Source organism: Rattus norvegicus, chromosome 12, assembly GCF_036323735.1.
Source record: "Rattus norvegicus strain BN/NHsdMcwi chromosome 12, GRCr8, whole genome shotgun sequence".
In the NCBI taxonomy this organism is placed as follows: Eukaryota; Metazoa; Chordata; class Mammalia; order Rodentia; family Muridae; genus Rattus; species Rattus norvegicus.
The window spans coordinates 32763412-32776244 of NC_086030.1; the positions used below are offsets into that span (position 1 = coordinate 32763412).

Below are 12833 nucleotides of genomic sequence, written 5' to 3' on the forward strand. Positions count from 1 at the left end.
ACACAGCCTTTCTGTTGAGGAAACTCTGCTGAGATAATCTTTGTGTGCACACGCAACCAGGGAGACCATTCCAATCAAACATCCATGGATTACAGACAGGGCCAAGGCTGGCAGACAAGAATGGAGCCACTCTGAGAGAAGGTACAAGCTGGGTCAGCACTGTGGTGCTGCCAGCAGGCTGATGACAAATGACTTTGATAGACTGAGTTCTCACAAAAACAGCCAGATTCTGAGAACAGAGTCAACCTTGCAACCATGACTTGTTTTTCTCTATCTGTAGCTGTGGTTACATACTTTATTTACTGTACGTTACCTGTTTCTCATTGTGTGCAAGTGGAGGTCAGAGGACAACTTTCTGAGTCAGCTGTCTCTTTCCACCACGTGGGTATCACGCCTGTTAGCCTTGGCAGCAAGCGTCCCTACCCACTGAACCTCCTCACACTGTCCTGCCCTAACATTCCCTCCACTTCCAGACGAGGTCTCACGGAGTGCAGGCTGACTCTGACCCTGTCATACGCAAGGATGACCCAGACCGTCTCAACCTCCCACCTCTACCTCTGTACTGCTGGCATTACAGCATGCTAACATATGTCGAGGACATGCCTAGGACCCTGTGCATGCCAGGTATGCACACTACCAACTGAGTTACAGTCCAGCCTTACAGATGTGTCTTAACCTCTGTTCACTGTCCAAAGGCTGGTGAAACAACAAGAGATTCAGTCAGGCTCCACATCCCTACCCAAGTACACCCTTACCAAGCGTCCTCTCCTTGATGTCCATGTCTCTCCACAGCTGCAGAGCTCATGCTCCTGCACTCCCTCCTGCAAGCCCCACACCACAGTGCCTCCCAAATGCCCTCATCCAAGGGTATAGTGCATAATGGCTGCCCCATCTGTGTGTACTCTGTTCCTCCATTTCTGCAGGAATAGGCTTTGTCTGAGGAACCAGAAGACAGCCTATCTCTGGAGCTCTGGGAAATGGGGGTCATGGTGCCCTAGTGGGGTTCTGTGACCTCTTTGAAAAGCTCATTCTGAGAAGGGCAGTGCGGAGGTTATCCCGAGGACAGAACCACTAAAAAGATGCTAGGCGGACTATGGAAACAGCAGCTCTGGACATCCAGGAGATGGGCAACTTTAACCATTGCAGACTCTAAAGTATCAATGTAATTAAAGTTAAAAGGGGTGAAGGAGTCAGGCACGGCGGCACATGCCTGCAACCCTAAAATGTGTGAGTTCTAGCCCCCCCTTTTCTTTCCAGCAATAGCAAACAAGGGCAAAGGGCTTGTCCTACATTAAGAAGGAAAGCCAAGTGCAGTAGTCTGAATGAAAATGGCCTCCACAGGCTCACAGGCAGTGCCACTATGGGGAGGTGTGGCCTCGGAGAAAGTATCTCCTTGGGGGTGGGCTCAGAACGCTCAGCTCCTCTCCAGCATTTCTGCCTAAGAGCCACCACGCTGCCTGTCATGATGATGATAGACTAAATCTCTGAACTGGAAGGCAGCCCCAGTTAAATGCTGGTTTTCACAGCAATACAACCTTAACTAAGACACCAAGCATAAAGGCTATTTAAAAACACTTGGAGACAGACAGGCACGACCAGAATTTTCCCTGAACATAGCCACCCCCAACCCTGTTCACTGAGGTTCCGGGAGCTAGGCACTGCTTCCCATCCCTCCACTCAAGAGCATCCTAAGGTACCATGTGAGGACCCTGTTCATGGTCAGCACTTAGGAAGGAGCTGCCTGGGTTCTCCATGACCTCTTGGTGTTGCGGATGAGCTCAGGGCCTCCCACACACTAGTGCTCTACCTCAGAGCTACACCCAAAGAAGACATGGGTGGCTGCTTTACCTTTCTAAAATTACAGTACAATACAGGATCTAGGTGCTGGCGTTGAGATCTCTGCCCCCAAGTGTAAGCTCAACAATGTGGCTGCAACCACTGAGGCCCTACATGTTGGCCATGAGCTGGGCTTCCTGATTAGGACCCACACCTATGTGTTCTGAGAGTGCAGCCGAGTCTGGTCTGTTTATAGGGTCTCAGGTTCTCTTCAGACTCAAAGCTATTAGCAAGTCTGGGACTATGCTGGAGGCAGGTGCTGGGCTGCTGGCCTCTGACTCAGGCTAAAAAGCCAGAGGTGAGTCCAGACCAACTTTCATCTACTCCAAACCCACGCATGCCATCGGGACATCCTATGTACCTCAACTCCGAAAGTGCTCTCCTCAAGTTTTCCAACTTCTGCATCTGGAAGAGGGTTTTTTAAGGTCTGCAGAAACAAAGCAGCTTTCCTCTTCCGTTCAGCCTGAAGCTGCTTCTCCTTCGACTCCTTGGACGCCTGAGCTAGCTTTTCCCGGGCGGCAGCAGCAAGGCGGTCCTCCAGCTTTTGTTTTGCTAAGGAAAACAAGGAAGGCAGAGTCTACGGCAAGCAGCATTTTATTTCTGATTTTCATAGGCACCTTCTGGCTCTACAACACTGCCATTTCAATACTAACCTCAAAGCAGGTAGACACCTGGACAGACCAACACTTTGAGGAAAGTAAACTTATTATGGCTTTTGGGGGGAGGTACACTTTATTTTCAAAGGCAGCGAGGTTGAAGGGGTTCCACGATGGCAGAAGCTGGGCTGGACACCAGAAATCACAGAATGGCTCTCATGCACAGGAGCCCAGCACACTCCAAGTCGGCAAGGAATGATGCCCTGTACAAGTGTCTGAGTCCAGAGGGCATGACAAACTGCTGAGCTCGCACACAGGGAGCAGGTGCAAACACAGCAGTGTGACTGAAAGTGCACTGAGGGAGAGCACCTGTGGGCCCACAGCATGCTCTCCTCTGGAGGACACTGGCTCCAAGAGTCCTTTAGTCAGGGCTGTATGGTCTGTTCATGCGTACCCAGAAACACAAGCCAAGAAAAGCAGTTAGAACAGAAAAGCACAAATGCATTCACCGCGTAGCCACCTCACTGAGGAAGACAACTTATTTTGGAGACACAGAGGTCCCCAAAAGGCTGGGCAAGCTCTGCAGCACTGTTCCAGCCCCAGCCCATATGCTACTGGCCATGCTGTGACCCCTGAAGATGAACCAGGACTGAGAAATCAGCTCTGGCAGGCATCATCTTTAACGGCTGACGGTTCTCCTGAAAGACATTCCCACAAAGGGCCTCTCCCAGTGTGGTGCATTAACCAGAGCTGGGAGTCCAGGCCTGGTGTCTCACCCCGGGGCTGTCGTCCAAGTACAAAGTGCGTCTCCATTAGAGCCACCCGCTTAGCGCATTAGGCTGCTCTGAGTACACACCGCCAAGGGCACTGCATCAAGCTAAGGAGTGCACAGTACCACGGCATTGCACACAGGACTTGCAGAATGCCCCTGCATGGCTCCAGGCTTTAGTTCACAGTCTTAGCACAAAACTCTCACATTTGTCTTCTTTCTTTCAAGAACTTTAAAAGCTATCGACAAACCTTGCTTAGCTTCGAGCTCCTCTTGGGTAAGCTGCGGTTTCTTCTCCTCCACCACTGCAGAGGGAGGGGCTGCGGCTGGGCTGGGGTTGGCCACACTGCTTGTGCTTTCCTGGCACTCCCTGCTTTCCTCATCTTCCTCACTATCATCGTCCAGCTTGACGCGGTTTTTTTCCAGGGGAAGTAGGTCATTTTCTTTGGCTTTGATGGCAAAGCTTATTGGAGCAAAAGAAGCTGTTGGGAAAAGGTGACAATTGTGACGTATTTTTAGGCACCAGAGGTAGAATGCGCAGACACTGTCACAGGCACTACCACTTCCAGGAGGGCTGGCTGATAGGCAGATGGCATCTGCTGTGAAGGCACAGCGTGAGTATGCACACGTGTGTGTGAGTGTGCGGTCTACAGGTGGGGATGTAGGCAAAGGAGTCCGGTGTAATGTGCTCGGTTGGTAAGGCATCAGCCTGGGTGAGCAGTCTGAAGCCCGCCTGGCATGGGCAGCATCTTAGCACTGCCACAGCAGACACGTACCTGCTGAACACAGAGTGGTCACCTTCAGTCTTAAATGGTCAGTTTTTGTCATCTTCCTTTTTTAAACGTATTTATTTAGCATGCACACTTAGAGCACGCCATGAGTGCAGGTCAAGGTTAGAAGACGACTGGGAATTGGCTCTCTCCTATCACACAGGCTGTGGGCATAAAACTGAGGTTGGCAGAATTGGTGGCAAGTGTCTTTACCCACTGAGCCATCTTGTTAGTCCACTAATTTTCTTAAGTATATGAATTTTAATAGAATCTGGCATGCAGCTGAATTGGTATGAGTAGGCACGTGGCATGACTAAGAATCAGGCCTAGAAAACCTACAACTACATTAAAAAAAAGCCTTTTCCTCAAGCAAAATCCAAACCAAAACAACTGAAACCAAACAAACACAGAATTCATTTCTTTATTCAGTCAACATGGCAAGCATCATGTCAGATCTCGCTCTACACCTATTACAAACACTTGAAGGTGTAACAAAACCTCAGGTATTACACGCCCAAGCCCTGCACACTGAACACTTAAGAGACACACAAGGGCCTTAAAGGAGAAAGTCTTCTGCTTTATCTGCTTGTCAACAGCAAGTTCCTCTGTCACTCACTCTGCTGAGACTCCTAATGGCCACCTGGATGCAGTCAAATGCTATAGCCTTCACTCAGGACAGGCATCACGAAGCTACAGCGAAGGGGCAGCTCCAGTGCGATGAAAACCAGCTGACTGAGGACAGTGGGGGATGTGACTCACTGCAGTGCCCTTCCCTCCCCTCACCTACGCTTTGCTCTTCCCAGGGCAGGCTACTTGGCTATGTGGTGGGTTGAGGGTCTCCTCACCTACTGCTCTATGTTCCACGCCCCTGTGTGGGTTAAACAGAACACACACAGTGACACACACCCCTTTCAATGCCCCAGAGTGAGGAGAGCAGACTTACGCTGCACAGCACACTGTAAGTTGCTGCGGTGTGGTAATGCTGACCAAATACCAACCAAAGTTCTCAGCAGCTTGTATTACCACTGATCCTACACTCTCTCCAGAGGGCCAAGACCTGGTGTGATCCTTCTGCACTGTGCTCACGCTGGGATGGCCACCGTACCTGCTGCCTGCAGGATCCGATCCTTCTGGCACATCCGACCTTCAGGATTGGGTACAAAAGTGCATCTTTGAAGCACACCCATGGCCTTACAGCCTTTTCTACCTGTGGGTAGCTGCATGTGTGTGTACACACATATGTGTATTTGGAGAGGAGGTCTTAGCTATATTGCCTGGGGTGGTCTTAAACTCCTGAGTTCAAAGAACTCCCCTGCCTTAAACTCCTGACTAGGTGGAAATGCAGGTGAATGCACTTCCCAAAACTCCAGCTGAGTTTAGTTACATTATTATTATTTACTGTATACTGTTCTTGTGTGTTGCGTGGAGACCATAGGCTGGTGTCTTCCTCTGTATCCTCTGTCTTATGTGGAAGTGGTATCTACCAGTAGGTAGCGTGGATGGCCAGTGAGCTCCGAGAACTGTTTCTACTCCTCCTCAGCAAACAGGAGGGCCCAGCTACCCTTGGCTTAGCGTACTCTGCACAGTCAGCACTTTACCCACAGAACCATCTCCTTAGCCCTGATATCAATTAAAAAACCAAACCAAACCAAAAAACACCTAGTCTTAGACTTTTGTTTTAGATTTCTTTATTTATGTGCATGAATGTTTTACCTGCATAAATGTATGTGCACCTTCTTGGAGGTCAGACGAGTGTGCTGGATCCCCTAGGACCATGGTTACAGAAGGCTGTGAACCACTATGTGGCTTCTGGGAAATGAACCCAGGTCCTCTGTAAGGGCAAGAAGTGCCCTTACCTACAGAGCTGTCTCTCTTCAGGCCCAACTACCAATATGAGAAGAAAAACCAGAGCCTTGTGTAAACAAACCCAGCACACTAGCCTCTGATTTTTCTCTTCTGAAGAATGCCAATGCCCTCAGTCCATTTTCTGACCTAGAAAAGCTCTTTCTATAGGAAGGACATTAACCCTTTATCTCCCAGCCTATTGTCCTTGGGTATTTGCCTTTTAACTTTATTCTGGCTCTGCTTCCCTAGACCTGTAACTCTCTAATTCTAAGATGTCTGTTAACAATTCCTTTCCTTTTCTTCCTGCTCCCCTCTCTTCCTCTCTCTGCAGGGTCTTACCTAGGCTCATGAGGCTGTAACCTGGAGTCCCTGATCCTCCAGTGTTGGGATCATGGGCCTGCACTGCCCACACTGACCTGCACCTAGACACTGAACTTCTGGGATCACTGCTGTTAGACACCTTAGTCTTACTAAATCTATTCAATTGCAGGGGCTGTTGAGATGGCTCAGTGGGCAGGGCACTTGCTACAAGGTTGAGTTTGACCCCTTGAACACGCATGGTGGAGAGAAAGTCTGCCCGTCCAGCTTCAATTATCATTACACTACAGAAGTTTCAAAAGCAAAGTGCTTTCTCAGTGTCCGGGAAGTCGGCTTGCAGACAGGTGAAGGAGTGACCACACTAGAACTCTGGAACAGGTCCCACTGCCCATGTCCTGTCACTGATTTAGAACACAGCCAGATTCCACTCAATACTTTAATATCATGCTTCTCAGTGCTGAGGTCTACAGAACACTGAGCTTGAGAGCTTCTTAACTCCCTATCTCCCATCCACTCTGAAGGAGCTTTCCTGACAGAAATGGTCTGTTCTCCAGGGGGAATTACACCAGACTTTAATTTGTTTTGGCCTCTTGCCTGGTCCTAGCGGCTGCTAACCAACCAGTATTTCAAAAAATCTGCCAGACTAAAAATCTGTCACGTTTTCTTTCTCTTCTTGAAATTAATTTTGGCAATTTATGTTTTCTTCAAAATGGTATTTTTCCGTGACTTGAGTTTATTTCCATTTAAGGTGATGAGCATGCTTTGTGTATTTTAAAAAAAGATTTACAACTTTGTATTCATATCTGCATTTTTTTACTCTTGCACACACACAACATATTTTACTGATCTTTTTAAAAAATTACTTACTCAGTAATTTCTCCTTTAATTGTCAGCCCCCTGTTTCTGCTTTCCTTATGAACATTACAGACTTCTGAGGGGTTCCATCAGGAAGCTTGTATTTGAAACCCCACCTAAACTTGTGCAGGGCTGGGTTCTAGGCCTGTGCCACTGGCTGGGCTTCTGTCCCAAGCTCTGTCTTTTTCCATTTTGCCTCCTATGCCCCCCTTCCCCTCATGCTGAGGATTGAACAAACTCAAGCCACATCATACTGAACCCAACTCACTTCCTAGGTTCTTCCGTTCAATCTTCTTTTTTCCTGTTCACCTTATTCTGTTTCAGAATAGTATTTTATCGAATTGTTTGCCCCCGGCAGTGTAGAAGATAGAATCCAGGGGAAAGCTCGTTGATGTCCCTGACGTCCTTATTTTCGTGGACTCAGGACTTCAGGGTGCTGACATGCCTACAATCTTCTGTTCTAGCATCCAGATGTGCAGAGAAATAAGGCACAGACGTGCTTTCTTTCCTCTTTCAGAACTGTTTCTACCTGGATGAACTTCTTCCACATCTGTCCCTTCCTTTGAGACTTCTGAGAACTTCCTGGTCTGTCTTCTAGTAACCTGACCCCGGTGATTTTACCATGCTTAACCTAACAGCATTTCTGAGCAGTCTACTGGAGCTGTCAGATTATCAGTGGCTAAGTGACCTATGGATCTGCCCCATACTCAGGGCTGGAGGCTCAGCTTAGCACCTCAGAGTAGCAGGCTGGTCTCTTCCAGGCCTCACTGCAGGAGCACTGCGCAGCTGGCACTCCCATCTCAGGCTTCTCTGGCCAGGGAGGGCATGCTGTGGCTCTGCAGGTAGCCCAGGCAAGACCAGTCTGGAGGGTGCCTCCTGGATAACAGCCATGCCATGGATGTCTCCTAGCTAGTCCCAGTCTCCCACCTTCTCCTTGTTGGCAGTAGCTGTCCTGGGTTCACTGTCCTCTCTCTTCCTCCAGTTCCAGGTGGGCTGCCTGTCTTTCCAGCATGGGACAGCGTGTTGAATGGCTTCTGGGGCAGAAACTGTTGCTCTGATTGGTTTCTACCTCTGTTTATTTCAGCGAGGGCTGGAGGTAGCCAGTCACCCGACTTTCTAAATGGTGAGTTCCCAGTGACAGTCAGATTATTGTGACTCCAACCTCACACGGAGGCCAGTCCAGGTCAGGCAGGCGACTGCTGCCTGTAGCCCTTGCCATTCCTCTGCTCAGGCTCTCAGGCTCGTCTTCTGCGGCTGCCACTCCTGCACTAACCAGTGGCTCCCCAAAGGCCCCTCATCCTCCGTTTAATCTCAAAAGGCCAACGTTAGATAAAGCATCTGCTAGTAACCACAGGCCCCGGGGGAAGCCAAGTCCCACATGTTGTACAATCCACCTTTCCAGACAAAATGACTAGAGCCACCTGTCACCAGAGCCCAGCAGAGACCTCACTTATCTCTGAACACGCTTTTCTGTGGTCCCTTTTCCAGCACGTGGAGCTATGGCTTCTTCACATTCTACCACAGGGCTCTGCTAAGCAGTCTGAAGCAGCCTTTCTCCTGTCTTCCATTGTGCCAGCCACTTATATACATCTGTCCTGCTAGACTACTCATCTAGTCAGGGACAGGGCAAGGAGACCAAGTGTGAGAGAGCACAGCACTGCCTGACAAGGGTGCTCAAGGGAGCCTCTTGGACAAAGAAAACAAACCTCATCACAATTGTTTGTACAGGGGCTGGAGCTGAAAGCCAGTGGAGAGCACTTGCCCAGCCCAGGATCACAACTCAGCAGTTTTAGGTGGACAATGAAACATATTTGAAAATTTAGAAACACATCCACTAAATGACGTAAGCTAAAAGTGGATGGCTCCTCAGGCTAGCTTGTACCCACTGGGTTCCAAACACCATGTTGGAGAAGCAGGGCAAGTGAGCATGTCTGAACTTGTCACCTCTAGAAGGCAAGCCCAACAAGCCCCCATGGTTTGAGGTACCTAGTCCTGTCCCTCAGGAGGGAAGCCCACGAGGCCTGGGCTTCACCAGGACAGCGCACCTTTTACCAGCTTCCCGTCCACGGTGCTCTTGCTGGACCCAGCCTCCTTCTTCCCGCTGCCTCTTCCCCCAGTCTCTGCCATACCCTCAGGAGCGCCGTCCTCTCCAGCTTCACTTGACTCTTCAACAGCGGTTTCTGTGGGAGCCTCTTCAGCTGTTGATGCTGCCTGAAAAGAGAGCAATGTTATGTGACAGTTACATGTAGCTGTATTCTACAGTACACACATGTAATCTCAGCACTCATGAAGGGCAAGAAGACCAGTTCAAGGGCATCCTTGGGCCAGCAGTCTGAGGCTAGTCTATGCTACATGAAGCTCTAAAAAAAAAAATCAAAACTCTCAATCTCTCAACCCACCTGCAACAATTGCATTTCAACTTCAAATCATTCTCATGTGCCTGCGTGCATGCATGGGTGCATGACTGGGGCTTTGACCCATGGCCTCTGGTATGCTAGGCAAGTGTTCTGCCACTGAGCTACATCCCCAGTCCCACTTGTATTTTTCACATCACAATCACTACTGACCGCAGAAGGACAAGCTATGTCAGTCTTAGCAAGTATTTCTGGCAGAATAAGCTCAAGAGTGTCCGGGACAGGGCAAAGTACCCCCAGTGCAAGGGACTGCGTGCTGTGGCAGCCGGAGTCTAGCTCTGCCCCTGGAAGGCAGTCAACAGCTCCAGTACATGCACCATGAGGTACACTACAGAGTCGTCAGAAGTATACTGTCACAGTGGCACACCTTAACCCCAGCACTTTAGAGGTAGAGGTAGGAGAATCAGGACCTGAAGGCTGGCCTGGGCTACATGAGACCATGTCTCAACTCTCCTCAATATTGTCAAAGTAGTCTCTGATGCTTGAAGCAACAGTGTTTTTTGTTGAGAACATGCTAGACTAGACAAATGATCACTGAAGCAGATCCAAGAGTTTCCACCTCCTGAAGGGATAGGCCAGACGTAGTGTAGACCTCAGAGTAAAGAGGAAGTCCCTTTTGCACCTGTCATCAGAGCTCCGTGCCTCCTCCACCTTCAGCACATACCTGTGTGCTACCGCCTCCTTCCTTCTGCAGGAAGAACTGCTTCTTAAACTCGTAGTAGGCGTTGTACTGGTGCCAGGGTTGAAGGAATTCAAATCTGTGAACAGGGAAGGATCTGGTGACTCAACATGAGCCACATGCAGCCCTCAGTGGTTAGAACTTCATAAATTGTACATGGCTTCAGTCCCGCTCTATCCACTGACATGTGAACAGAGCAGAGGGCTAACCCACCCTTGAGGGTCATATCACAGGGAAGGTGCAGTCCATGTTTTATGCACACTGCCAGGCACAGGGGATAAGGACCCTTGGGAAGTGTGAATTCCGGCTTTTCAAACATCTATGTTGTCACTGCACAATAAAGACAACCACAAAAACCCTCTCCAACTCTAGAGATTTTAATAAGATAAAATATGTCTGCCTAAAGATACTCCAGGGAAGATGAAAGCACAAAGGAATCCTGACAGGATCAAAGAATGTTAAATGAAAACCCCAACCTCAGACACCAGACATGCCTAAAGGTTTTGACTTCTCTGCAAAATGGCGCTTGATCCTAGAAATTCATAAATGCCAAGCAGACATTGGCACTGAAATGTACAAATGCCAGGAAAACACACCCCAGCCCAACACTTAAACCCCTTCACCTTACCTCTGATCGTTCTTGGCTCGAACACTGGTCTCAAATTTAAGGCCGTTTCTGGCGACGTACTCTGCCAGCTTGTCAATCACAGGCTGGATGTCAGGGGGCGGGGGTATGATGGCCACGGGAGCAAGCGCACTGTGGAGAAAAGGCGGTGAGCAACCCTGAACTAATAAAGAAGCATGGCTTGAGCCTGGCGCTGGTAGCTGGAGGGTCCTTTCGGTTCAGCCATGTAAGAGCAAGACTCGGTCTAAAGACAAGACGTCCCTTAACCTAATGAAGCCAGCTCCTGGGTTCTAACAGAGCCCAGCACCACTGTTGGGGTGAGAATGCACGAAGCTGTGTGAGTGACACCTTGTAAGTCCAACAGGCAAGACCCTATCCCAAAAAACAAAACAAACAAACAACTGGGACAGTGGAGATTAAAGAATGAGATCCAGGGGTTGGGGATTTGGCTCAGTGGTAGAGCGCTTGCCTAGCAAGCGCAAGGCCCTGGGTTCGGTCCCCAGCTCCGAAAAAAAGAAAAGAAAAAAAGAAAAAAAGAAAAAAAAAAAAAAGAATGAGGTCCAAAATTCCAGGGCTGGGTTCAGTCTTCCTCCTAAGTAGCGTTTGCCTTTAACCATGAACTACTTCTCGGTAACAAAACAAGGAAAAGCCAGTAAAATGGGAAAGAGGTTCAACAGCCTGCGCTGTGTTTACTTTCTCAGCAATGGCCCTGGAAATCATTCCCCACCCCCTCCCACATGCTAGGCCCCTGATCTGCTTCTGAGTGACACCCTAGCCCACATTCGGCATCTTAGCAGGACAAGAAAGAGGGGTTTTAGTCAAGCATTTCAGCAGCCTTTATGAGATCTCACACACACACACACACACACACACACACACACACACACACACACACACACACACACACACCCAGCGCTCCTGTCCCTCTGCCATTGTTGGTTCTGCACTAGATGCTGTATGACTGTAGGACGTGAGGTCTTGGAGCCCTCCCCTCCCCAATCAGTATGAAACCCTTTGAGCTCTGACAAGTTTAGTCCACCTCACTTGAACTCTGTCTAACACCACCCAGCTGAGGTTTCAAACACAACACAAGAGCAGCCCAGAATTTAGGAGCAGATATGGGATCAGTCCAAAGAGCCACATTTACATCTGCTTAGATTTCCCTGCTTTAGAACCATTTTTGGTACTAAAATGGGGTCCTGCCCTGTAGCCCATTTTATAGATGACCCTTCTTGATCCTCCTCAGGGCTAGAAATACAGGAATGGAACAACTGTATGGATTATCTAACTGGCTTTGAACTTTTCTTCTTTTGAGACAGGCATTCCCTGTACCGCTGACTGACTCATGATACAGATCAGGATGGCCTTGAACTCACAGAATGCCTGACCTGGCCTGGCTGTGTGGCCTTAAACTTTTAATCTTTCTGTCTCAGCCTTCCCAAAGCTGCGAGTCCAGGTGTGTGGTGACAATACATAATGACAGCCATAGGTATGCAATCCGGATTCACCCCAGGTCAACAACACCGGTGCACCGCAGCAGCCATCGTGCTGACTGAAGGTGGCACACACGTACCTTGTGGTGGTGGTTGTGGAGGTAACCCCGCTGCTTGACTCAGCTGTGGTTGGGGGTGGAGGAGGTGTGGTCCCAGGAGGTGGTGGTACAGTCGTGGTCACACCAGGTGAGCTGGACACAGTCACCCCAGCAGGAAGGGTGCTGTAGTAAGTAGCCACATCGATCCCGGGTGGGGGTGGTGCCAGGCAGTAGGTGCCATCTGGCAGCATGTAGTAGCTGTAGTACATGGCTGCCACGGTTGCTGTAAGAGACACGGTTTGTAAGCAAGAGGCCAGTGACAGGTAAAGCCAGCTACAATGTCCCTCAAAGGCTCACGTTTTAGACACTTGCTCCCCACTTACGGTGCCATTTGGGGAGGCTGTGGAACTTTTAAGGAAATGTAGCCTGGCAGGCTCTCCTCTTCCTGTCCCACAATATGAACAGGCACTGGCTCAGGCTCACACTCCACCATGGATTGGGACCCTCCAACAAACTTAACGCCATTCCTGCCAGTTAACTGATCACAGCAAAGAGACAATCACTAATACAATAGGGTGGCAGACGGTTAAGACAG

General features: G+C 49.3%; 1 protein-coding gene across 14 annotated transcripts in view; it reads right to left on the reverse strand.

Annotated features, from left to right (window-relative positions):
• Positions 1-12833, reverse strand: part of Sfswap (splicing factor SWAP) — a 70329-nt gene that overhangs the window by 17708 nt on the left and 39788 nt on the right. For 9 of the 14 annotated variants that reach the window (XM_039089425.2, XM_039089426.2, XM_006249271.5 and 6 more), the window contains 6 exons: positions 12281-12521; positions 10711-10839; positions 10068-10161; positions 9035-9200; positions 3453-3683; positions 2198-2388 (listed from right to left, as the gene is read on the reverse strand). In XM_039089425.2, coding sequence (XP_038945353.1) covers positions 2198-2388; positions 3453-3683; positions 9035-9200; positions 10068-10161; positions 10711-10839; positions 12281-12521 — 1052 coding nt within the window. The remainder of the gene's footprint in view (positions 1-2197; positions 2389-3452; positions 3684-9034; positions 9201-10067; positions 10162-10710; positions 10840-12280; positions 12522-12833) is intronic. The other 5 variants (NM_001400984.1, XM_063271299.1, XM_006249273.5 and 2 more) reach the window with 1 other exon arrangement.